Raw genomic sequence first — 27,264 nt, 5'->3', positions numbered from 1 at the left:
CAATATATAAATTAATAATAATAGTAGCTTCTTATAGCTGCACATGGGTATCCAGTGGTATCTGCCACAGGACAAGCATTCCAAGTGGATGGAGAGGGAAGATATGTACTCGCTCTCCACCACATAAAGGGAACTGATCTGGGTAAGCATATCATTCTATGTGACTGAAAAGGACGAGCCCTTCCTGACTTTGACTTTAAATAATTAGGCCAGTACTTGGTGGTGGATGATGCAGTGTCTTGAATGCCACCTGGAGCACTTAAGCTCAGAGAAGCTTAACATTTCATCCTCAAATGTTTCTCGGAGGTTACCACTTGGCAGTATTTTTCTTATTCTGGAGAGGAACATCACTACACAAGTCAAGCAACTAAAGAGTAATATTCAGTTGCAAAACTCAGCAATTAGCTTTCCGACATGTATCGATTTGAGCCTAGAAGATTTTTACAAATGCTAGTGAAATGCAGCAAGTGACTGGTTTTTAGTTGTACCAGCAGACGTTGCTATTAAGTACATTTAGAAACAGATTAAGAAAATAATTATTTTAAGATTTTGTGTCCAACAGACAGACTTTTCAGAATGTGCATCTTTCAAAGAAGCAAACAGGCATGACTAGGTGTGTTTTACACATGTCTCTGTTCTTGCCCCACCAGATTCATCACTGTCTATAGTGGACCTTGTCACACATACAAAGTACAGCGGCTTAGTGAATCCACTACATATTACTTTAAAATCCAAGCATGCAACGATGCTGGTGAGGGAGAATTTTCTGAAGTTTACGTATTCACCACAACCAAATCTCCACCACCTACTATGAAAGGTGAGGGCATTTTCTCACAATTTCCACTGAGGGCACCCATGATTTAAGCAAGTGAAACTCAAAAGGACTGTTGATCAGTTAGTTATAAAGGAGAGGCTGTTTTATACGTGAGGGGTTTTTTTTTTTGGTGGGTAGGTTTCTAATGACGTTTGGAAGCAAAAAAGGGGGGATGATTTGTTCAAAGAGTAATAATACATTGCTGGCTTAGGATGCAAAGGAACCTTCATGTACGGAGGTAGTATACCTCTGAATAATACCCATTGTTGTTTATGGGCAAAAGCAGAAATTTCTGGAAGCACCTTGTTGATCACTGTGGGAAACAGCTTAACAAGGTGGACCTTGGCTTGGTCTGCCTTAATGTGTTAGATTAACTATGTTCTTATGGTTTTGTGGAGATTTGGACTGAAGCTCCAGACACGCACACATAAATAAATAGTTTTGACAAAGTTTTGATAACCAAGGGAGTTTCCAAAGCAGTTCAGTTGTTTATTTAAAATGTTTATACCCCACCGTTCCTTATAACAAAAGCCAACACAGCTCACAAACAAGAAACATAAAAACAAAAATACCACCAACTGAGGTGCGATAACAGATGACTCCTCAAGGCAGGGCCTGTTTAGCTGGTGGTGCCCCAGTGGCAGAACCTCTCTCCCCAGGGAGGCATATCTGGCATCCAAATTTGGCCATTTTGCCACCAGATGAGGACTTATTTTTCCAGAAGGCTTAAGTTCTTTAGATCTTCTAGTGCTTTTTAATGCTGTTTTTATATGGTTTTCTGCTGTTGGTTGTATTTTTTATTATAATCGTTTGTTTTTGTTTTTTTAAATTATGGGTTTTAAATTATGTTGTTCACTGCCCAGAGAAAGTTATTGGGTGGTATACCGATATTGGCAAATAATTTATACAGTGCGTTAAAATAAATAAAACACAATAACCAAACAGCAGTAACAGACCAAGAGATTAAGAACAGTAGGAATAAATTTTCATTTAAAGCCCCAGAGCCCCCCCCCCCAAAGTAACATGGTTAAAGCCAGGCTTTTAAAGGCTTTGACACCACAACAGGAGCCCAGGAAGAAAGTGGCAAACGAGATCTCCCTAAGAGTTCCAAAATTCTGGGTGCGTCAACAGATCATCCCTCTCTGGATTATCTTAATGTATGGGCAAGCTGATCCTTCAGATTCCATGGTTCCAGTCCACATAGAGCTTTCAAGTTAGAAACCAACATTTTGATTTGGGCCTGTAAACAGATATTTAACCACTGCCCTTGTTTCAGCAGTGTAATATAGTGCTTCCAATATCTGACTTCAGTCACTATCCTACCCTGCAGCACGGGTGCCAGCTTTTTTAAGGAAGAACATTACATATTAATATATATAATGCAGAGAGAGAGAGATTTATGGTACGCACAAGGTCTTTTGCTCACAGTAATTGATACTGGAGTAAGAGTTTTGCCAATCTTGGGGGTAGGGGTAAGAACAGGGCTTAAATGGCAATGACTACTTGATAGGAAGTGATGCACCATGTGATGTAGAGTGTAATCCTTTCTCTTCCGCCCCACTGCAGCCAGTAAAGAACTTTCTGTACATGTAGATGGCATCATGCTATATAATCTTCAGCATAGAAAGCAATATTTCACAAAGGGTGAAATATTTCACAAAGGGTGGCTTGTCTTTCAGTGGCAGATTTGTTCAGCACCTGGCCACTTTCATGTAAAGAACGGAGTCCTACAAATTTGACACAGTCACTAAAAAAAATTAAACACATTCAGCTTCATGGGAAACTATACTTGAGGAGACATGGGCCCTTTTTTTCTGCATGTGATCCCACATGCGGGAAGGATTGTGTGATGAGACAAAGGCACTGGTTAAGCCATGGTGTATAAGCTTTGGTTATTACCAAATGTTTGGAACTTCAAAACAGGATAAGCATTAACAGAAATCAAAACACTGTCGTTAATGAAAGCAAGCACAATGCACCTGATAGTTTAAGGTATAAAGCCAGGAGATACTGGCCAGGTTCCAGATTGGCCTCAGACTGGGTGATATTTTGCAAGCTAGTGTGGACCCTGCCAGTCGCAGTGATATTAACCACCCCTGTGCTTGTTTATGTTGGGGCTAAACATCTAATTAAATACACACAGCTGGGCCGGGGAGGAACACAGGAATGCATCGTGCTCTGTTATGTCGCAGGAGATGTACAATATTTAAAATGCATTTCTGAGTTCTGAATCTCCTCTTTTCAGCACCCAAAGTGCATCAGCTGGGAGATAACATCTGTGAGGTCACATGGGAGCCTTTACAGTCAATGAAAGGCGATGCCATTGTTTACATTTTACAACTTGCCATTGGGAGGGAAGTTGATCAGGTAATCTCAGTTATCTCTCTTTTTGTAAGGGAAGTGTTGATTCATAAGTCATTTTTATATATTGTTGTAAAAGGTCACCATAATCAACAAGGATTTCTTTGAACTGCCAGACCAAAATATTGTGTGTACAGTAGACTGATGATGTGTCAGGTATTTCCTGGAGCAGAGAAGCATGTTGTCTTAGTTATATATCCCTTTGGAGGGTGTTGCTTCCCCCCCCCCTCTCATTTTGAAAACTGAAGGTGTTGGGTGGGTTTGAACACTAGTCCTACTCAGAGTAGGACATAACTAACTTAGAGTCATTCATTCCAATGGGTCTTCTCTAAGTAGGACTTTGCTGAATACAACCCTATGGCCCGGCATGTTATTCACAGGCGTCTCCCTAATTCTCTTGAGTAGGAAACCCAACTCATGGAAGATAATTGATTGCATTTATTTGTTTACTTAAACTTGTATCCCATCCTTCCTCCCAGAGGAAGCAAACAGGGCAGCAAACAGCACTATTTTAAAACAGTACTATTTAGAATACAAACACCTATTTAAAGCAATTTAAAAGCATTTAGAACATCTGAAAACATTTAAAAGCACTCACAGCCAGTATCACTTAGCTATCAAATGCCTATGCCTAGGTAAAAAGGAATGTTTTAAAATTTCTCCTACAACTCAATAATCAGGGAGACAGGCACACCGCACCAGGGAAGGCATTCCACAGTCAGGGAACCACCATCGAGAAGCCCCTGTCACAGATCAATGCCAACCAGGCAACAGCTGGAAGTGGCACCACCAACAAGGACTTTCATTCTTGTGGGTGTTTGTGGTAGCAGAATCATGAAACTGCCAAGCAGGGGTGGGGACTATGTGGCCCTCTTGATGTTGTGGACTACAACTCCCGTGACCCTGATAATTGGCCATAGTGGCTGGGGGTGATGGGAGTTGGAGTCCAGTTCTCTTGGAAGAGGTGCAGTTTCCCTGCCCCTGCTTTACAACTGTGGCACTAGCGCTCGTTGAGGTGGTAAATCTGTGCCTGGGTCGCTGTCTCAAGTGGTACAGCTCAGGCGCTGGTAGCATCACTGGTAACAATATATTAACCTCACTCCCCAGGCCCATTTCCTTTGCAACTACAAAATTGCATCCTGTTCTGGCACTCGCCAACTTTTTATTTTATTTTAAATAGAGAACATGAGTAGGAGCCTTTGGTACAGTTTGGTCATGTAGAAGGCATTTCAAAAGGCTGTATTTCTAGTAATGTGACTGAAAATTCTAATTTTGCCATGTTTTGATGATTTTAATCTCATTGTGAATGAATACAGTTGAGAAATACTCTAGGTATTTTGTAGTTGGTATGCCAAGCAGTCTAGAGCGCTTGCTTTATCCCACGTTCAGTCTCCAGCATCTCTAGGTAGGGCTGGGAGAGGCCACGATCTGAAATGCTGGAGAGATGCTGCCAATCGGTGTTGACAGCGCTGAGCTAGATAGACCAGTAGTCTGACTCTGTATTGGACAGCTTTCTGCATTCTTTTTCAGTTGTGGCTTGAATCCGTTTGCATTTTTAACTTGATGCACGCCCTTTTTCTCCTTCCTTTAGGTATACAAGGGACCAGAGACTTCATTCCATTTCACCAACATGCAGACAAACTGTGAATATCGATTCAGGGTGTGTGCTGGGCGCCAGTATCAGGACTCCACTGGATTGCAAGAACTGTGTGGACCATATAGTCCTAGCACAGTGTTCTCATCTCAGAAGCAGGAGTTAGTTTCATTGTCCTCAGATACCAGCCCTGACCTCACAAAAAGCAGGAGAAAGGCGCTCAGCGATGAACAGTTTGCGTTTCTGCTTCTCGTCGTCTTTGCAATAGTTGCCATTTTGTTTGCCGTTATCATTCAGTACTTTGTGATCAAGTAGGCGAGTGACTGTGAGGATTGACTTCATTACTCAGCTTATTATTTTTCATATGGAAGTTTATGCCTTGGGTATTTATGTAAATTCCAATTAAAATGCTAGCTGGGAATGATTGTATAAGACTCCCATTTCCATTTTTGCTGCTGACTTAGCGAGGCTGGGTAGGTAGAACCTCTCCCCTTCCCCCCACAACCCTCCTTTCCTGGAGGGAGAAGTGAACAGAAGAAAATCCCTATTATAGCATTGTTGTGCAACTTCTAACCAGGGTTAGCTGTTCAAAACAGCCAAAAAAAAAAAGAGCTGCCTTAACACGCACTTGTGATTCTCAGAAAGCTAGACAATTCTCAGAGTAAGATCTTTATTCTCAAGTACAGCAAAGCAGGGAAAGGGCTGGGGGAAGATCAGCCTCTTCAGCCCAAGTCTCAGCACAGGTGAGAGACAGCAGCAAAGATGCTTAAGCTTAGGACAGTGTACTGTATTGCAGAACATTGCTAGAGCATACCGGATATTATACTGTAGACAAAAATGAAACCAAAATCTTATCAGCTTCTACTTTAGTGATAGTGCTACTTTTATTTTTCCACTTGTTTTAATCGTTGGGATTCCAATAGTTAAATATCACTTCAAGAGCCAAGGGTAGTAGGAGGTGTCTGCATTCTTAGGGTTTTTATCAAAAGCACTCAAGGCACCAAAATTAGTCTACCTGCAGAGGGATTTGCATTGGTATATAACGTGGCAAAATGCTCCCCCTTCTATACTATACATTTCTGAATGAAATGCTTTCTGTCGTTGGTAAGCAACTGTTGGCCCAACCAGAGTTCACTCTCAGTGCCTGAGAGAACAGTAACGCCCTGTGCTTCTGATTTGAAAAACGCCGCCGCGTTTTTTTTCAGAAGAAAAGCACAGCAATTTTTTGTCTTTAATGAGAACAAAAAGTGCATTTATGATAAATGTTTCACTATTTGGCTCAAACTGAGCAAATGTTTTTGTACTATTCTTAACATAACATTTTAAAAAAATTCAAACTGGTTGGTTCTTTTCTCTTTTTTTTCCCATTCTTGGGATGCCCTGCTGTAATCCAACTGATCAAGTCACATGTGAAAATGAACCTTTCTTTTAAAAGAATTAAAAGTTAAAATTATAAAGGAATTGCTGTCTCCTCGGTAGCAGTTTTATATTCCATTATTTTGTTTGTTGTTTCAAGTCTTCTCGGTTTTGTGATGAAATCTTTAGTGACAGGTCTGGCTTTGGGTGGAAATAGTATTTTTATTTTGTTTTTTTGAGGGGGTAGGTGAATATCATGCACTACATAGGACTGTTCTTTGTCAAGCCTCTGCAGCAGGTACCTGTGAAGTAAAAGTAATTAAATGTTGTCTTTACATTTGCGCTCCTTTGAAAGCTGGAAACCACCCATTTAGTTTGGAAGAAAAAACTACTCCAAGTTCAAAGGCCATACATTTTGTTAGGTTTTGCATACTGGTAAGGACTGAACAGCTATACTTTATGAAACTTCAGAACACTTGCACTTGTATGTGGGACAGTGGATGTAACATGTAACTCATTTTAGCTTGAGATGCCTCAGTTTCAGACAATAGAACATCATAAAGTGTTTCTCAATTGGCTGTTAGTTCATAATGGTAGCTTAAGATTTGTGGCATTGTGTTTGCATTTTACACCTGAGGGGAAACACACACACACACAAACATTATCACTTAACTATCTTAAAAGTAGATTTATGGTGCAATCTGAAATTAACCTTTTTCAAAAACGTATTCTCCTTTTTTGTGATCTATTTATTTTGATTTTAAAAAATTCTGGAAAATGTATGTTTGAATGTATTGTTCTACTTGTAGCAGAACTTTAAGTTAATCATTTATTGTAATGGAAGCCTCTCTTCGGTGTTGGAAAGAGTTTTATACAAATGTTAGTGTCTTTAGTTTGCAGGAACGTTTACAACATGATTTCCTTTCATACTTCACTTTTTTATAAAACAATAGATTGTTGTCAGCAGATACCTGTTGCCAAAGGGCGTGTTTTTGTTGAACTCTCTGACAAAAATGATTGGGTGGGAGGGGGGTTAAAAAAATCATTTAATTGGCAATAGTATGCCAGATACATTTTTAAATTAGGTTTTTCTGAATAAATACTAATCAAAATTATGACTTCCTAGAAAGTTAAAAGTTTAATTTGTATTTGTAATTGCCACAAAATGTTTAATATTTCCAGAAGGTTTACTGGAAATCATAATGTAGAATTTTATATTTACAACTATACATTCCAGATTGATGTACTCTAGTGGCATTAATGTATTAGATCTCCTTTTTCTCTTGTATTGTAATTTTTGCTGTATTTCATACTTATGTTAAACCTGCCAGGCATCGTATTACTAAATTGTAACTATCAAATAGATAATATATTTAATATGGCCAATAAAAATACAAAATTGTTCACACTGGGTTTGTGGAATCACTGTGAGCCGATAGCAAGGGATAAAGGACGGAACCTCCATTTCCTCTTTATATGTACTGGAGCTGGAAGTGTCAAACTTCAAGAGAGGACTGTTCCCTGGTGCATTCACTATAGCTGCCCAAATTCCCTGCTTTTTAGATAGAAATATCTGTTGGCTATAGGTACATTCTTAAACCGCAAGATTTTTTGCCTATTAGTGAATTTCCCTGCTTTTTATTCCAGGGGGTAAGAAATGGGATCCTGTGAAAGTTTGCTGAGAATGGATTGATCATCTGCATGCTTTTTGAGTTCAGTGGGATTTACTCCTGTGCAATCATGCTTAGCATAGGTGAAATTGACCTGGGGGTGGGGCAGTAGAGGGGGAAGGAGGAAGGGGAGGGGAGGAGATTGGATGGGTGAGCACTGGGCAGAGAGGAAGCCCCATTCCTTTGCAAAATGAAAACATTGTGAACAGTATCATTCTTTTTCAGGGTTTCCCCCACCTTTTTCTACAGCAGGCACATGCAGCCTCCCACCCAGATTTAAACCAAAGGTGTCCCTGGCTACATCCACAGCAGACCTTTTTTCATTTTAGACAGTCATGGCTTCTCCCAAAGAATCCTTGGAAGTGTAGTTAGTGAAGGGTGCTAGGAGTTGCCCTGTTCCTCTCAGAGGTTCAGTCAGAGCAGCTGACTGTTAAACCACTCTGGCCACTGGAGCTCTGTCAGGGAAATAAGAGTCTCCTGTCAGCACCCCTCACAAACTACACCTTCCCAGGATTCTTTGGGCGAAGCCATGACTGTCTCAAGTGAAATAAAGATTGGTTCCTAATACGTTTTCTCAAGAGACAAGCCACATATCTGGGATGTTGGCACAGCAGAAATTAATGCCCCTTACTCCCTGCCCCCTCCGACTCCGATTATATTTGCTTGCCACTGGCTTTACTGGTGTCAGATTAAGATTTGATTTAAAAAAGAAAAAATATCACTTCCTTTGAAGGCATGAATCACGTGTGATATATCTGCTTCAACTTTCTGCAGTTTGGTATTTGAAAAAGCCTGCAGATTAGATTAGACGTCTACATTCATTTTGAAAATAAAATACAAAATGAATGCACTCTATTTTTTTTAAAAGGAATGGAAAAATAAAAAAAATGAAATTCCAGTTTCATGTTTTTTCATTTGTTTTTAATGGCTTGCCATTGGAGGCACCTGTTAGCATGAGAGTTTGGAAATGGAGCAGGCACACAGGATCTTCACGAGAAGGGGGAAAGAGTGAGAGAGCAAGCAGCAAAACTGACAGCTCCATCCACTTCAGATAGTCTGGCTCTATCTGTGTGTCTTTTTAAATTGCTTATAGAGCAAGGCCTTTTTGCCCAATTTGAAATCTAGCAGGCCTAATGCCCTGAGGATGCTGTGCAAAGCCTGTAAATTTTATGCCATTTGGATGGAAAATAGCGGGGCAATAGAATATGGGCTGAGTCACCCACTGAAATCATTGGGGGGGGGAGGGAACTAATGCAACGCTAACAACTGAAAAGCAGGACTGTAACTTTAATACTGAAAAAAGGAAAGGCAAAACAAACATAATCTTCCCTCTCTGCACATTCTTCCCAGTACAGCAGATTAACAGTAACGTCACTGTAGTCTCCCTCACACCTAGGGATGATGGATTAATTCAATTTTGATTGCATTTTAATGAGCAGGTACCTTATTTGCATTTCTTGAACAAATACGTAAATCTTTGACATTCGTCCTGCTCTGGGTTTTGCAACGCAGTTCTCAGACCAAATAATGGTAAGGAAATGCATGTATTAGGGGAAAATGTGAATTTTGGTGAAAACAACATACAAAAATGCATTATCTTAGGAATAACTGCTTGTAAAAACGCATACTAGTCAAAAATGAAACAAATGTGTTCATTAGGTAAAAGTTGCACTAAAATGCTGATGAAATTTAATGAGGATTTTTTTTAAAAAAATCTCATATTGTTGTGGAAATGTGCAGAACTGAAGACTGGAAAAATGAGAAACAAGGAGAAATTGACAGATTTGTCTATCCCTAATTGCAGCTGACATCCTGAATTGGTATTCATTGGGGGAGGGTGGCAGGGGGGAGAGGAAGAGATCTTGCAGGCTGAACCACTTACATTTTTGCTTGAATGTTTCAAAAGTATTTCACAGGAAAGAACTGATTTCCACGCCTTCGACAGAAGTCTTGTTGCTCCTGCTGAAGTGCCTCGGCTGCCAAGCCTGGCTATAGTTCAGAAACTTGCACATGGCTTTCCTGTACTTTTGTGACATGACGTTGTAAAGGATTGGGTTTACAAAGGCTCCGAAGTAAAAGAGCAGCATCGAGACGAGGTTGAAGTATTGGCTGATGTCATAGAGGTCGGTGCTTCCTTGGACAAAGAGGATCCGGCCGACGTGTAAGGGAAGCCAGCACAGCACAAAGGCCAGGACTACCACTGCTACAGGAGGAAGAGAATATATTTCAACATGTCAACCCCACGCGCTAAGTTCTTCCCTCTCTTTAAAACGGGTGGGGAATCTTTTTTTTTCCAGCCTAAGGGCCACATTCCTTTCTGAGAAACCATCCAAGGGCCATAGTTCAGTGGCGGGATTGGCCATAATAAGTGGGTGGAGCAATGAATGTAAATCTCATCTTTGTACTATTGGCTACTTTCTACACACATACATACCCCTCTCCTTCATCCAGGCAAGCAGGAGGCACAATGAAATTTCAAGGACACACTCCAGCCAGGCAAAAACACTCCGGGTGTAGCCTTGGAGAGTACCGAGAGGCAGACAGAGAGAACTCGAGGTTCACGTTCAGCCCCTGGGACTAAAGTTTCCCACTCCTACTTTAAAAGTTACATTCAGCGGTGGCTGGTGGCTCCATGTCAGTGGGACAGTGGAATCCACTCCAGGATTTCATCTGAACTTTCAAGAAGCTACCTAAGTTTCTGAAACCTATTCCCAAAATAGGTTTAGCATCTTGGACAGCTCCTTGAAAGTTTAGACTAAAAACCGGAGCAGATTCCACTGCCCTACTGACATGGAGCCACTGGTTACATTTACCATCTTTGAACGCAGGTCGAGCAAGAGGGCCTTAAAATGCACTTAAATTGTATATAGGCTGCTTTTCACCTAGGGAGGCAAAATGCGAAAAATTCATTCTGAAAGCAGCAAATTAAAACATTAGGAGTGTTGAAATTGACGTTTATGCAGGGGCCAGCTGGAATGAATGCATCTTCCCCTATGCTTTCCCCTTCTCTATCATCCCAAAGTGCAGGACACAGAATCATGGACTCAAGTTACAGAAAGCCAGATTTCAGTTGAACATCAGGAAGATCTTTCTACCTGTTAGAGAGGAACAACAATGGAACCAATCACCAAGGGAGTTTTTCCGACCCTGGAGGCATTCAAGAGGCAGCTGGACTGCCACTGTTGTGCATGCTTTAATTTGGATTCTTGCACTAAGCAGGGGGTTGGACTCAGCTCTGCTACTCTATGATTCTATGCCCTTGAGGAACCTTTGGCCCTCCAGATGTTGCCAAACTGTAATTCTCATCATACTTAGCCATGCTTGCTGGGGCTGATGGGAGTTGCAGTTCAGAAACTTCTCGAGGGTCAAAGGTTTTCCCTCAACCACCCTAGACTGACAGGTCTCAATGGAACATGTCAGGAAAGGAGGGCACATTTGAAGCCCTGGATCTAGATGTGGCAAAGGTTCAAAATTCATGGCAAGGTGGGGGAGGGGAGGTCTATTTTTTTTGCCATACTTCCTCAACAGAATTGGCTGTGTATAAGTAGATCACAGTCACTCACCCCAATATAAAAATATACATTGGGTGGTACCCAATCAATTCACATGTCCTAAATCGGCTCTGGTGGGGGGAGGGACCCCCAGAACAGATTTGGGGGTGGGGAGGAGGGTGGAAAGTTCCATTACGTGAGCAGAAATCCTTGCGCTGACTGAACAACTTATTGGGAATATCACCCATTAAATGCACAATACTAATAGGGAGCTCATTTCCTAAGAAGCATTCCTACTTTGTTTTAAACTGTTTTTATTGATGTATTTTATGTCTTTTTTTTTTTTGCTCATCTGACATCAACATGCTTTTTTCCTTCTAATTATTTACCTGCTGCAATACAATAAAATAATGTTGGTAATGAGTAAATGAAGTCACACAATAAAATAGTATCAATACCCACTGGATAATGAGCCAGACAATACGTAGAAATGACAGAACTTTAGTTGATACATTTTTATGGTGTGTCTCCGTTTTGAGATTGAATAAATACATTTTAGTTGGTAAAATAAATACATAAATTATAATGATAACAATGTATTTTATATTGTTGGGATCCACCCTAATATCTATTGGTGAAAGGCTCATAAGAATACATACTCACCCCTGCACAAGAGGGAGATACCTTAGTCAGGGGAACCCCAATATGTGCAGAAGTATAAAAGCAGAGAGGGAAAAACCCTAAATGGTGTAGGAACAGGGAACAGTCCAACAAAAAATGACTGAGCATGGTCAGTGGGAGTGGAATGATAAAGGACTGGGGGCGGGGTGGGGCGCAGAGGGATGGAATGAAGTCTCCTGGCAGACGGCATGGTTGGGTGGCTGGCATCCTTAACAACAGCACTTCCATGCTGCACAATTAACTGTTGTAAATGCAGGGCAGCGGAAGAACACTTCGCTCCTTCGAAAGAGTCTAATGCCAAGCATAGGTCAGGTCCACACCATACATTTAAAGCACATCTGTACCACTAGAGCAGTCATGGGGTTGTCTAGCCCAAGCTAGTGCCACTCAGGGAAGATCCACTGAAATGAATGAACCTAAGGCAGTCATGTCCATGCACTTCAATGGGTTTATCTGAGTAGGGCTAGCACTGGATTACAAACCCATGGCATCCAAAGAACTGTCGTTTTCCCCTCACAGAGTTACAGTTCCAGCACTCTGCACAAACTACCCTTCCCAGGATTCTTTGGTAGAAGCTGTAAGTTTTAAATGTCCTTTAAATGGATGTGACCTTTGGAGACAATTCTCACACATTCATGCAGTATCAAGTGCTTTTTGAATATGTAAATGAATTATTACATATTGATGTAATACTACAGGATTTTATTTTTCTTACTGCAAATTCCTGTATACTCTGGGAAGGCATTCATATCTACTGTGGAGACGATGAGTCTTTCCTTCAAGAGACCTGCCACCTGGCCTCATGGGAGGGGAGATTGCTGAAAAATACTCAAATCCCCTTCAGCCTACCTCAGAAAATGCTCACATCACCTCCTATGCGAATGAGGGTCAACAGAATCAGTTCTCACATTCACCTCCTAGAAATGAAGTGATGTGTATGCATGTATGAACTGGACAGTGATGAAGAGCATTACATGGCAATGCAACAGGTCAGCCACACATGCCAGTCACAACTTGATGTCGAGTGATGAACGTGTATGGATAAACCAGATTGTTGCAAGTTGTCCACTTAGAGATTCATCCAGGGATGGAAAACTTGTAGCCCTCCAGATCTGGTGCACTCCAACTTCCATAAGCTTTAGTCAGGAATTATGGGAGTTGTAGTCCAACATCATCTGAACGGGCACAGGTGCCCTGTCCTTGGTTCAATCCCTTTAGACCAGAGATTGGGAACCTGTCATCCAGATGTTGTTAAGCTACAATTCCCATCATCCCTCTCTATTGGTCATGCTGGCCTGAGCCTAACGGGAATTGGAGTCCAACAACATCTGGGGGGCCACAGGTGCTCACTCCCATTTCAGACAAACTAGATACCCAGTATATGGCAAGTACAGATATCCACACAAGTCACACACATCAGGTGTGGGGAACCTTTGCCCCTCCAGATGTTGCTGAACTATAACTTCAATAAAACATCTGCACTGGCTGCCCGTCTGCTACTGAGCCAGGTTTCAAGGTCCTTGTATTAATTTACAAAGCTCTAAACTGAGGTCCAGGGTATCTTAGGGACCACCTGAACCCTTATATCCCAGCTCAGTCACCGAGATCTTCTGCAACAGCGACTCTGGTTGTTCCCCGAGTTGGTGAGGCTCATTTAACATCAACATGAAACTCAGCCTTCGGTATTATTGGCCCAGTTCTCTGGAATGCTCTGCCAACAACGATTCAGCAGGCACCTCCTGCTTTAACTTTTAAACACCTGCTGAAAACCCTTCTGTTTCGCCAGGCTTGAACATGCAATTAAGAACTTGCCTTTTTTTGCAACAATTGACCGTTGTTTTTAATATATTTCTATTTTTTTTTAAAAAAAAATCTATGGTTCTTTTAAACATGTTGTAAACCGCTGTGATGTTTTTAACAAAATAGCAGTATACAAATATTTTTATAAATAAATAATCACTAGCCATTAGCCATGCTCGCTGGGGTTGATGGGAGTTGTAGTTCAGCAACATTTGGAGGGCCAAAGTTTCTCCACACCTGGCATACATTTAAAGAACATTTACAGCTCTTTAAAAGGCATGGCTTCCCCCAAAGAAACCTGGGAACTGTAGTTTACCCTTCACAGAACTATAATTCCCAGCACCCTTAACAAACTATAGTTCCCAGGGGTCTAGGGGGAAAAGATGTGTTTTAGACATATGATGTGGATGTGACCACATATTGGGAGCACTCTTATCTTCCTGCATTGCTGAGTGTATTACTCTTAAGGCAGTTCCTAGTCTTGTTTTAACTTTGCTTTCTGTATTTCCCTCCTTCCCTTCCTCTCTGTTGTTCACAGCAGGATGCCACTTACCGAGCATTTTGACAGTGTGTCGGTGGTACCTCTCCCTCGTTGTGGCATGCTGCCCTTCCAGTTTCTGTGCAGTTCCCCAGAGCTTTCGACATATCAGCCCGTAGAGGAAGACTAAGCAAGATACAGGTAGGAAAAAGTACAGGGTGGAAAGCCACGCCATCGCTTTCAGCAGTCCCGAACGGGCAGCTTCTTCGATGCATTTGCATTCATTGGTTTCCTCCGGGAGGCTCCCATTGCGGTGTTCTACGCCAAAGAGAAACAGGATTGGGATGGCGGTCACCAATGAGCAGAACCATATTAGAAGGATAATGCCTCTGACCCGGCTTTTCGTGATGGTTGCTTTGGCTTTCAAAGGGAAGCAGATGGCAAAATATCTCTCAATGCTCAATGTGGTTATGTGGAGGATGCTGCAGTAAGTGCAGCTTTCGTTGAGGTAGAAGATAAATTTGCAGAGAAAATTGCCAAAGATATAGGGCTTGTATTTCCAAATTCTGTACAAATCAGAAGGCAGGCCAAGGAAGATCAGACTGTCGGACAAAGCCATGCTGGATAAATACATATTAACTGTTGTCTGCATTTCCTTGTATCTCTTAAAAATTAATATAATGGTCACATTCCCAGCGATGCCCAAGAAGAACAAGAGGATGCAAATGATCGTCACTGGCACCAAGACTGAAATGTCAAATAAGGAAAAAGAAGGTTCTTCATCATTCTCTGTATCATTTCCAATGGAACTGTTCAATGAAAAAGAAGCCATTTGTGATCGACGCCAAGTCCTTACCTATGGATAATGTGACTTGCTTGCCTCTTGTCAACGATCTATGCTTCAGTGTACAGTTTCCAAATGCTTCGAGAACTTCCCATCAAAGAGTTCAATCTAATTTCCCCCCAAGATTGTGGTCTGCTTATACACATCGACTGCGTATAGAACTTGAAGTTATAGACATCCAACGCTACTCAGCCTTTGAAGCTAGAAGCACTGGTGGAGTGAAAAGATCTCTGTTCCTGTCAGAAGTGAGAGAAGAGCAAGAAATTCAGCTTATGTCGTTTAAATGTGGTGGGATTTGGTGGGTCCATTAAGGTCAGTTGGATGAAAATCACCATCCACTCACCTCTGTTCAGCACCCTCTGCCAAAATTATTGACATCTCTCTGACCATATGACTCCCTCTACATAAATCCCTTCACTGTCTTCCCATCCACTTCCCAGATCTTGCATAAGCTTCTTGTCCTCCCCTTCTAAGCCCTCCATGGAACTTTCCTTTCCTTATCTCCGTGAGCTTGATTCCTGGTATGTCCCTTCCTGTGACCTTTGCTCATCCACCTCCGTGACCCTAAGCCATCTAAGGGTCTTCCGCTCCCTGAAATGGCTCTGACCATTTTCTCTTGCTGTCCCTTATGCCTGGAACCGCTTCTCAGAATGCCTCCATGCAACCACCTCCTCCTTTATTTCCCTGGACTCCAACTCCCGTCAGACCCAAGCAGCACAGTCAATGGACAGGGCTGATAGGAGTTGTAGTCTGGAAGCATCTGGAGGTTCCGCATCCCTACCGGATAGTTTCCTGCAGGGAGGGGACAAGATAAAAGTGTAAAAGTGTAATGAATAGCAAGAGAATAAATGACAAAACTATTAACAAGCTCTTCACAGCTTGAACAATATCACTGGAAAGGTAGCTGAAATTGACAGGTTGAGAAGCTTACCTTTTTTCCTCCCAAAAAATGTTTGCCAGGCTCTTTCCTGAATTCACAAGCCTCCAATGTTTCCCACACCATCTCACCAAGCTACTGTTAACATTTACTTCATCTGTAGCTTTGGCACTATAAAAGTCACCAGTGACAGTGAAAAGCCACCAGTCACATCCCTTTGCCTGGCTTGGGCAGCAGCTGTGCATAAAAGCCTGATTAAGTGCTGCCTCTCTTGGGGAAATTGGTTGGCAAAATTTCATCTTCTGAGTGCTTTTTTCCCCTTCTTCCTGTGGAGCATGATAAATAAGGCAACATTTTATAGCCATCTATCAACATCCTCTGCCATTTAAAGGGGGGCGACACTAAACAGCTGGCCCTACCTCTTCGTTTCTCCTTAATCTATCAACTAAAGTGGAAAGCATCCACCGTTACCTGGGAGGGCCACGCAGTGATCTGATACCGCAAATCCAATTAGACAGCCCCAATCAATCAATTTTTTCCAGGTTTGTCTTTAGCAAGCAAGAACAGCAAATTAGGAGAGAGGTTCCTCTTACCTGCAGGCCAAGAGCTTCTTTGCAACAGATGCCAAGGCGTGGAAAGATTTTGACCAAGTGCATTTTTAATATGTTAGTCAAGAGGCTGCATGATCATCAGTTCAATAGATGGGAAGCCTCTTTATCTTAGCCTTTCATTTACTTGATCATTAACCAAGCCTATCCAAACACCTTTAATGGACACCGGCTCTTTCTGCAAAGCCTCATTTGTTACAACTGAAAGGTTAGCTTGACATTACACACATGCACTTCCCAAAGATGTTTCGTTCACCTTTCATGCAGTCAGAACATCCAAATTCCACAAGAAAGCAGGAAACTGGACCATCTCTCTCGGCGTTAGAGTCATAGTAAAAAATGTCTATACTGCCAACGTTAACGGGGAAAAAATAATGGCGATGAACAGCATACAATCAGCAATAAAGTACATTTATTTAAAAAGTACAAAACACACCACAAATCAGTAGATCAGATTGATACATCAACAGAAGAGCCCTGATGAATCAGGCCAAAGGCCCATCTAGTCCAGCATCCTGTTCTCACAGCGGCCAACCAGTTGCCTATGGGAAGCCCACCGGCAGGACCTGAGTGCAAGAGCACTCTCCCCACCTTCATTCCCTAACAACTGGTATTCACAGCCAAATGCTGCCTCCTACGGAGGAGGCAGAACATAGCCATCATGGCTAGTAGCTATTGATAAGACTGGAATATGTCTGATACTCTTTTAAAGCAATCCAAGTTTATGGCCATCACTACATGCTGTGGGAACAAATTCCGCCATGCACTGAGTGAAGAAGGCCTTGCTTTGGTCCGTCCCGAATCTTCCGACATTTAGCTTCATCGGATAGCTCCTAGTACAATGAGAGAAAAACTCTCCCCCATCAACATTCTCCACACCATGCATAGTTTTATACACCTCTGCCAGTTCCGCACATCACACTTTAAGAAGGATGCAGACAAACTGGAACAGGTTCTGAGGAGGGCAACGAGGATGATCAGGGGACTGGAAACAAAGCCTTATGAGGAGAGACTGAAAGAACTGGGCATGTTGAGCCTGGAGAAGGGAAGACTGAGGGGAGATATGATAGCACTCTTCAAGTATGTGAGATTATCACACAGAGGAGGGCCAGGATCTCTTCTTGATCACCTCAGAGTGCAGGACACAGGATAATGAGCTCAAGTTGCAGGAAGCCAGATATCAATTGAACATCAGGAAAAACATCCTAACAGTTAAGAGTGGTATGACAATGGAAGTAATGACTTAGGGAGGTGGTGGGCTCTCCAGCACTGGAGGCATTCAAGAGGCAGCTGGACAGCCACCTGTCAGGTATGTTTTAAGTTGGGTTCTGGCACTGAGCAGGGGGTTGGGCTTGATGGCCTTATAGGCCCCTTCAAACTCTACTATCCTATATTCTCCCCTTACTCATTTGTTTCCACCCCCCCCAAAAAAATATAAAGCCCCAAATATTGTAACCTTTCCTGATAGGAGAATTGCTCCAACCTCTCGATCATTTGGGCTACCCTTCTCTGAATCTGAACCTTTCCCAGTTCTAGCTGGATCAGCCTTCAGGGAAAGCCTGGGTGAAGACATGGGTCCTAAGCAGGCACCTAAAAATCAATACTGTAGGTGGCTGACTGAGGTTAATTGGGAGTGCATTCGAAGTGGCAAGTGCTACCACACTAAAGGCCCCAGCCTTAATGCACGCAAGACAGACCTCAGGAGCATATAGCACTGCTGCTTCGTTCCCCAAGTGATAGGAAACTCCCAAGACAGCCTCTGCAGGGTTGGGTTTTCTGAGAAGTGGGCATTCTGGAGGGTTATGGCATCTTTTCCCGTCTGCTCATTTGCAAAAATGTTTAGCATGAGGGAGCAGGCAAGCACCCAGATCCAGAGTGTATCTTTGTGACAAAAGTGAAGATAGTCTTTGGGGCTTGGACATTACTATACTCCAGAATAGCCTTAGACTATTTTTTTTAAGTACAAAAGTGCACAGCAGCATATTCTATGCATTTGCCCTCTGAGCCCACACACAAGGTAATGTCCTTTTTCAACCCTGTGGCACTTAAGGCAACTTTATATATCAAAAAACATCTGCCATGTTTTCTGAAACACATCTAAACAGTCCCTCTTCAGAATATTGAGGTTTGGGGCAGGTGTGGGAACCTGTGGCCCTCCAGATGTTGCTATGATTCCCCATCATCCCTGGCCATTGGCTATACCTGGGGCTAATGGGAGTTGTAGTTCAGCAACATCTGGAGGGCCAACGGTTCCCCACACCTGGCTTTGGGTGACCATATCTTTGTATCTCATTGCTATAGTGCAGTCAGCACTTGAGAGATATATCTCATCAGCACAGCTAGATATTTCAGAACACACTGATTAATATTATACACAGTGCCTGCATTTCAGGGTTGTGAGGCCACACATGATTGTTTTGTTCTTACTGAAGATTCTACAGGCCATTGACTTACTCTTTGTAAAGCGTTTGTAAATCTTTTCATGTTACATGTTAATTTAGTACTTGGACTTTATTTTTTCTTTTGTAACTATTGACTGGTCAGATAATGTATTCTCTAGGTTTGCTTTTCTAGCTCAGTAGCCTCCAAAAATCGATGAGTCAAAGAAAGTTCTCCTGTTTATTGAGAGACATTACACAGAAATATCCAGCAAGCTCTAGAAACATTGACTCAGGGCCAATGTCAGCACCTTGGATCCTTGCACAGCTGCTGGGGTCTAAGTGCCATAGCAGGGGCCACCACCGATGCAGGCCCTGAACCTGTCACATGAGGTTGGTGAGTCTGTGAGACACCCTTTTTAATTAACCACATCCCCCCCAATGCAGCCTTATTCCTTTTTTTTTTACAATAATTTTTATTCAAATTTTCATAAAACATACAAAACAAAATCATAAAACATTCAAAGACAAAAAAAAACCAAAAATGATTAAACAAAAAAATAAAATGTTGACTTCCCATTTGTCGCAGATCAAATCAGTTATAGGTCTACAATATATAACAATCCTGTCTCTTAAATTATATTATAAAATCACTTTCCTCCAGTAGTTATCTTAATTAATCATCAAATCTCATAAACATTACTTTATTCTTTCCACAAAAAGTCAAAGAGAGGTTTCAATTCTTTAAGAAATATATCTATCAATTTTTCTCCAAATAAACATGTCGATTAATCCATCTCGTTAATAATAATAATAATCTTATTGTCATAACCATAGTCCAAATAAACGTATTGATTAATCCATCTCATCAAAATCTGTTAGGTCCAATAATTTCAATAGCCATTATTCCATTATCCATATTAATTCCATCTTCCATCTTCAATAGTCCTGTTAAGTCCAGTAATTTCAGTGTCCAATCTTCCATTATCAGTATTCCATAATAATCTTGCTGTCATAGCCATAGTCATATAATAAGAGTCTGATGGGAATTTCCTCTCTCCCAAATATTTTCTTGCCATCAATTCTGAATAAGTTGCTGAAATATTGTTGTAAAGTCATATCTCTGTTCTTCTTTTTTACAAAATGCACTGGCTCATCTCTTGAGAGTTTTTCCATTGTCACATGGCTGCAGTTAATTCCATAGATTTTCTCTATATCAAGCTCCATCACGTCATTCCAGTCCAGAAGATTATCCAAGCCATTGATAACTTTATCTCTAATATCTTCATTAATTTCTTCAGAGATAACGTTAAATTCCAAACAGTAGATTTTATTTCTAATATCCATGAACTCCAGATCTTTTTCCAATTCCACATTTGTTCCAATCTCCAGGGCTTGTATCTTCCCTTTATTTTTTCTTTTCTCATCTCTGATCTCATTCTCCTCTCTCACAGGATCCCCTATTTCTTTAAGTTCCTGCGTCATTTTGCTCAGTTCAATTTTCAGCTCCTTACTGCCCTGTCGCAGGGTTTGTTTCGTTATCTCAATCTCATCCATTATTTTCGGAAACATAATTACTTCCAGATTCTCAGCCACTTTCTTGATTGCCATTTTTAAAACCACGAAAACAAAACAAAACAAAAATAAAGAAGAACCACTTCTTATATCAGCAACAATTGGGTTAATATTCCAGGCTTGATGACATCACAGTATAAACAGAGCAGCCTGCCTTATCTCGCTATGTTCAAGAATACAAAACAAATGTAGTTCCCAGCATCAAAACAGTTAGTGGCGTCGTGAAGAAGCAGATTCGTCAAAATAAAATAGACCAAAAAGAGAATAGTCCCAGACAATATAATGTTCCTCGGAATAGAAATCCCTCTTCTGTTTATATCTTTAGAATGCACTTCCAGGACAGCTTTTTGCAATAGAAACAGAGATAAGCTGTTAATTTCGTGAATAACAGAGAAGAGTTATAGCTCACCCAGAAGTTCTTTAAAGCTGATTCATTTGACAAATCTCTTTTTGCTGCAACAATTTAAACCAAGTAAAAAAAAGAATAGAAAGGGTGCTTGCCTGTTAGTCCATTTTCTCTTTGAAGAAAAGATAAACGTATCGCATTAATCAGATAGAGCTTGTTCGGAAGTCCGTCCGGCATTGCTGGCTGGACCTTTTCTCATAAATTAATGAAATCCAGTCCTCCCAACAAAAACAGGCTTTTGAGGTTGATCTCTACGTTTCTCCCTGCCCGGGAGAAATTTCATCAGTCAAAAAAAAAATGTTCTGACTGATTTATATCTGAATAAGCTTCTTCTGAGGCGGGAGCCCGTCTCAAAAGCAGACACAAGCGAAGTCACCCTTCCCGGAAGTCCCCAATGCAGCCTTATTCCAAGGCACTGGGGAAAATTTCAGTGGCAGGCGGCACCCACTGGAGAAGACCATTTTAAATTATCCACAATATCCCAGAATAGAGTAACAGTACAACAGGGGACTGTGTGTGGTTAAAATGGTGGGCAGCTGGCACCCCCAGCATAGCATGCTGCCACTAGAGTTGCCCCACAAGAAGGTACTTGACCAACCCCCATCAAACTGTGAATTAGCCCTAGAGGGAGGAAGAGCCACAGCTCAGTGGTACAGCATCTGCTTTGTATGCAGAAGGTGCCAAGATCAATTCCTGGAAATCTCTCGTCTGAAAACCTGGAGTGCCACTGCCAATCAGAGTAGACAATACTGAGCTACATGGACTGACAGTCTGAGTCGGTATAAGGCAGCTTCCTATGTTCCAATCAACTAACCAGCCTTTCCCACTAGCAAGGCATTGTGCACAAAAAAGGGTCAGTTTTTCATCTGAGTCCAAAGAATAGCGTTTCTGTTACAATATGCTGTTTACCCACAAGCAAATCCCATCTGGGTGAAGGGAAAGCCACAAAAAGGTACAAAACCCACCTCAATAAAGAAAATCCAACTGCAGAAATATTTTGTGATTTTATTTATTTAAAAAAACCTCAGAAATATTAATCTATTACAAGGCTATCTTGCACCGGTAGAAATGCTAATAAATAAACACACTCACATATAAATATAGATGGAATATCTACAAGGAAGCAAAATGCATTGCAACATTTAAATATAGAACTAATTTTAAACAATAGTATTGTGAACTTCTCATCCAAGCGTAAACATTCTATCTTTTCAATTACAAGCATAACTCATTAATATGATACAAGATAATCACACAAATCTTTTTTTTTTATTCCAGTATCGCAGGCAGTATAAGAATCATGAGGGGGGAAATACTATCATCTTCCTGTCCTGCTTGTGGGCTCCCATAGGCATTTGGTTGGCAATTTTGAGAACAGGATGCTGGACAAGATCAGCCAGTGGTCTCATCCAGCAGGATTCTGATGACCTTATTTTTTCCTTATTACAGTGGGCTTCCATTTGCTCAGATCTCACCTCTGCCATCTAGTTTACAGGGTTGTATTACAGATTACAAGACAACGTGGAGCACCTTGGACTCTCTGAAGAACTGTACAAACACTTACAAATATAATCCCATTTTCATGTTTTGTTAAAAAGTCAGTATGTTTGCTTTTGCCAAAAGAAAAAGCCAATGTCTTTCATGACCACTTCCACTTGTTTGCTGGACAATACAGGAGGCTTAAAAGTGGTCAGAATACCCTTCCCCCTTGTCTCTTTGTTCCAGTGAAGGCTGGTTGCTCCGATGTGAGTGGGGTGGTGAATCTGCTCCGGGTTTTAGACCAAACTTTCAAGACACTGTTCAACTGGATATATCTTTGATATATCAAAGATCCAGCAGGCACCTTCAGTGTTTCCGCCAGCAATCGAAGACATTCTTGTTCACCCAAACAGCAGCAGATTACCAGCTAACTTACTTTGGGTTATTTAGTCTGTTGTAGCCTTCTGCAACCTGGTGCCCTCCAGACATTGTGAACTTCCACCAACCCTGAACATAGCCATGCTGGCTGCGGTTGATGGGAGTTGGAGTCCAACAACATCTGCAGTGCACCAGTTTGGGGGAGGCTGGTCTACTGAATGATGTGAATATTTCCTATGTAGTTTTAGTGGTTGAAACTGTTGCACATCTCTTTCATACATTTTGTGAAAAGCATGTAAAACTCATAAAAATAATGACTAAATATAGCTGGAATAATGCACGGCACCTGTCATGGCCCCGTCAGAGGACTCATCAGACGAGGATGACTCAGGAGTAACACCAGCAGACCCAGAAGCAGCAGACCCAGAAGGAGAAATGGAGGAAACTCCTGAGAACCCAGCTCCTTCTCCCCCTCAGCTGCAGAGCACCCCAGACACAACTGAAGCCCTTCAGCCAGACGCAGCCAGTGAACAGGATACTCCCCCCTCACCTGCAGGACGTAGTCAGCAGAAGGTCAGGCAGAAGAGGGGCAGGCCTGTCCACTTAAGGCCAAAACGCTGAGGACTCACACCTGCTGACAAACCTGCTCCTTAAAAGTCAAACCTTGGCTTCAGCTTGTTGCTGACTACAATGTCAGGTGTGGCTTTGTGTGTTTCTAGTTTCCCTGAATCTTATCTTGGACTGACCCCTTGGCACGTAAGCTTTGAACGGCCTCTGCCCTTATCTTGCTTCCTCCTTGCTAGCCTGGCAGATTTATAGCCAAGCTGCTGGCTGAGGACTTACGGCCTGGCAATTACCAAGGAATCTCCAGCCCTGCCTGCACCCCCACCGACACTGCTGTCTCAGTGAAGAGCTGACAGCACCCATGGGCGCAATGGTGCCCTTGAGGTCTTCCCCTGGTGCTCACAACACCTCTAACTTCCCCCTCCCCTGCTCCTTTGGTGATGAGGGAGGTTTCCTTTTTCACCCTTGAAAAGTACAGAGCAGAAGAAGAGTGATGCTCTTATAGCTCTCTGTGTTTTTCAAGGCTCAGATTAACTCTACTCAATGCAAATTTTACTAGCTCCCCTTGAAAATCAGTGCATGCTTTTTCTCCTCCTCTGTCTTAGGGGAGCTGATTGGGGGAGGAGGAAGAAAAGTGACCAGAGGGGTGGCATCCATGGCACTCACTCAAAAATCCAAATGTCTCCATGGGCTTAAAATGGTTGGTGATTCCTGATGAACACGCCATTTGTGAGCTTTCCAGAAACATCTAGCTGTCTAGCATCAGAATCAGTGTGCTCAGCTACATGCACCAGGGGCAGTTATATTCTTGACCCCTGACCGTTTCCAGAGGTGCATTATCATTGGGTTGTGAAAGGGGTAGGTAAAACTGTTCACACATGACACATAAGGAAGGCCAGTCTATAAAAAATGCAGTGCAAAGTTGCTTGAGGAACTCTACTCAAGGTGCACCACAAGGGAGCCCAGGAAACTGCTGAGGATAGTGTTGATTGCTGCAAGAATAGCACTGATGCCCCCTAGAGGTGAAGGATCTCTACATGTAAATGTACTGCCTTCAAGTCGATTCTGACTTATGGCGACCCTATGAAGAGGGTTTTCATGAGGCTGAGAGGCAGTGACTGGCCCAAGGTCACCCAGCGAGCTTCATGGCTATGTGGGGATTCAAACCCTGGTCTCCCAGGTCATAGTCCAACACCTTAACCACTACACCACACTGGCTCTCTGAAAGACCCATTTAGTAATCAGCAGTCACTACCCAACCGACAAGAGAGAACTCAAGCAGAGTTCTCCCACAAGATGTAGCGATGGCCACCAACTTGGATGATTTTAAATGGTGATAAATAAGTAAATAAATAGAATGGAGATTAGACAAATTTATAGAGGATAAGCTATCAGTGGCTATTAGCCACAATGGCTATGCTCTGCCTAAGTCTCTAAATACCAGTTGCTGGGAACCACTAGTGGGGTGAGCACTGTTATAACTCAGGTCCTGCTTGTGGGCATCTGGTTAGTACTGTGGAATCAGGATGCTGGAGTAGATGGACCCTTGGGCTGATCCAACAGGGCTCTTTTATGTTCTTCGGGAACATAATTCTTGGGTAAGTTCTTGTTCCTGTTGTTAAATACTATGATTATGCATGAGTCTGATAGTTTTAGCTATGCAAGGGCCATGAATGGGCAGATTGAGTGGGCCACAAATAAAATTCGGACAAAATTCTCAACTTCTGTGTATGAATTAGCACCATGCTGAAGAATGAATGAGAGTCTGTTAGCGTAGACTATTAGGGCCACAGTCCTAAAGCACACTTAGTAAGAAATAAACCCCATTGAACAGTGAGATTTACTTCTGAGTAAATAGGTATGTTGTTATATAGGAATGCAGTTAAACCCTTAAACAGCTTGGGACCTGCTTCCCACTTTAAGTGAGCTTGATTTGTACCTTAGGAGTAATCTCAGAGTCCCATCCCTGTCAGAGGTTAGGCAGGTGGTAACCAGAAAGAGAGGCCTCCTCTGTGGTGGCACCCCATCTCTCATTTGTTTTTTTCCACCAGGGAGCTTCAACTGGTACAAAGCTTATTGGCTTTTGGCAGCTGGTGAAAAATGCATTATTTTTCTAGGCCCTTTTATTTCTTTTCTTTTTTAAAAAAATAAAATGAAATCTCTGCTTTTTAGGTGACTGGGTCACAGCCTTTTATTCAATGTGTTTTGCTTCAGGTGTTTAGAATCTTGTATGGTTTTGAAGTCTTGTCTTTTATTATTGAATATTAAAACTGTTTCTAGCCTGTGAAATAAGACTGCACCCAAAAACAGCAGTATGTCTAGTTTTGGCCTGTTATTACTAGCTTGTAAACTTTGTATTGTAAGCTGCTCTGTAAATCTCTCTGCATTTGAAGAAGGTGGGCATCATGTATCAAATTAGGGGTAAGGAACCTCGGGTCAAGGGGCTGAATGCAGGCCTCCCTATCCAGCCATTGGGATTCCACCTCCCTGCCTATGCTCTGCACCTTTCTCCAGTGGTTTTACCTGGCTGGGTTATGTTCTTGAACTGTCATGGCAACACCTCTCACTTGCCCAGATGGAGAGTGATGTATGTGGACTCTGGAAGGTTGCCCATGTGGAAATGTGGCCCTTGGACTGAAAAAAGCTCCCCCCTGCTGCATTAAATAAATAAATAAAACACAGTCCTGCTCATGCAGAAGGCAGTGATGCCCTCAAAGGAAGGGACAGAAGTCCATTCTCCACCCCCCAGCAGAATGAAAACAGGCTCCCCAAATGCAGCAGAGTGGATGCATCACATTTTGAAGTGAGCAAAGGTGCCCCCAAAAGACTGTTCAGTGTCTAAGGTTATCTAACTGGAACCAGGGAGGGTGGGTGGAGGGAGGAAGCAGGGGGCATGGAAAGGTACACAGCCTGCTAGAGGTGGTAAGGAAGGTCAGGTCTAGCGGATTCTTAAATTTACTTATTTTAATGGCATCTTGAGGCCACCCCAACACAAGATGTTCTTAGGGTGACTTACAGAATAAAACACAAAACCAATTAAAAATAAATAAATAAATACAGTTTCTTGTTTTGAATCCCCATGCTCTTGGCTAGATGTGGAAAGTCTGCCAAGGGCCTTGGCTATCTTTGCTTTTCTAAATTACTGCTCAGTCAGGCTTCTTCTCTCTCTTTCCTCTGAAAAGTAGATATTCAAATCAGTGTGCATTGATGCAGTGAGCTGCCATATGCATACTGACTAATTTCCCTTTCGAATGTGCACCTCATTGAGAGCGAATATGATGTTAAGCAGAGATCCACATGTGGGTGCATATTCCAATTCTAATCCACTTCCAACAATAACAGCGTTCTTCAACTTTGGTTCCCCAGATGTTGTTGGATTACAACTCCCATGAACCCTTGACCAGTGGCTAAGCTGGCTGGGGAGGATGGGAGTTATAGTCCAAGAAATCTGGAGACCCAAAGTTGAAGAATAATACAATAATAGGGTTGTATTCAACTAAGTCCTACTCAGAGAAGACCTACTGAAATTAATGAACCTAAGGAAGTCATGTCTATTAACTTCAATGGGTCTACTCTGACTAGGACTACTATTGAAACCACCCAACGATAACAGAGATCTCCACCAAAAAAAAAAATCTAACTGTACTACTTCCCCCCAAACTCATGTAAGGATGTACACATCCACCTACCAATTATTTTTCTTCTCTCAATCCAAAATGAATCCGATATAGACACACAGCATTTCACTTGATCAAAAGTTTTTTGAAAAAATAAAAATATCTAAAATATAAAGTAATCGATTAAACATTGCAGCTGTACATATTACCATTATGAGCTCCCCCCGTGACACCTCAGAACGTGGCCAAATGGTCTCAACGAAACTTGTCCCTCTGACCACAAGTTTGCAATA

The 27,264-nt window shown here is 42.0% G+C and overlaps 2 protein-coding genes across 11 annotated transcripts in view; one reads left to right on the top strand and one right to left on the bottom strand.

The window, feature by feature from the left end:
- Positions 1 to 7,511, top strand: part of FNDC3A (fibronectin type III domain containing 3A) — a 90,297-nt gene extending 82,786 nt beyond the window's left edge. Inside the window, exons 24-26 of the mRNA XM_061598860.1 lie at positions 651 to 817; positions 3,060 to 3,181; positions 4,767 to 7,511. Coding sequence (XP_061454844.1) covers positions 651 to 817; positions 3,060 to 3,181; positions 4,767 to 5,084 — 607 coding nt within the window. The 3' untranslated portion in view covers positions 5,085 to 7,511. The remainder of the gene's footprint in view (positions 1 to 650; positions 818 to 3,059; positions 3,182 to 4,766) is intronic.
- On the bottom strand, positions 4,761 to 27,205 carry LOC133371433 (growth hormone secretagogue receptor type 1-like). Of its 10 annotated transcripts, none has more exons than XM_061598865.1 (6): positions 23,137 to 27,205; positions 16,831 to 16,922; positions 16,021 to 16,292; positions 14,321 to 15,325; positions 9,678 to 9,998; positions 4,761 to 6,427 (listed from the first exon to the last, which is right to left on the bottom strand). In XM_061598865.1, the coding sequence occupies exons 4-5, from the start codon at positions 15,075 to 15,077 to the stop codon at positions 9,706 to 9,708; spliced, it is 1,050 nt and encodes a 349-aa protein (XP_061454849.1). In that variant the 5' UTR covers positions 15,078 to 15,325; positions 16,021 to 16,292; positions 16,831 to 16,922; positions 23,137 to 27,205; the 3' UTR covers positions 4,761 to 6,427; positions 9,678 to 9,705. The 10 variants fall into 10 exon arrangements, with proteins under 10 accessions (XP_061454849.1, XP_061454854.1, XP_061454845.1 ...); XM_061598870.1 differs by lacking the exon at positions 16,021 to 16,292 and having other exon boundaries at positions 16,560 to 16,922; positions 23,137 to 26,528; positions 27,044 to 27,205; XM_061598861.1 differs by lacking the exon at positions 16,021 to 16,292 and having other exon boundaries at positions 16,560 to 16,922.
- Positions 27,206 to 27,264: the final 59 nt, after the last annotated feature.

This window comes from Rhineura floridana, chromosome 16, assembly GCF_030035675.1.
Source record: "Rhineura floridana isolate rRhiFlo1 chromosome 16, rRhiFlo1.hap2, whole genome shotgun sequence".
In the NCBI taxonomy this organism is placed as follows: domain Eukaryota; kingdom Metazoa; phylum Chordata; class Lepidosauria; order Squamata; family Rhineuridae; genus Rhineura; species Rhineura floridana.
This window is presented reverse-complemented; position numbering and strand designations above follow the sequence as displayed.

Bases quoted from the DNA above. Each gene is read 5' to 3' on its own strand.
- LOC133371433 (XM_061598861.1), bottom strand. From the start codon at position 15,077: ATGGCTTCTTTTTCATTGAACAGTTCCATTGGAAATGATACAGAGAAT. The intron at 9,999-14,320 runs GTAAGTGGCATC...TTCCTCCTGTAG, and splicing joins ACACACTGTCAAAATGCTCG to CAGTGGTAGTCCTGGCCTTT.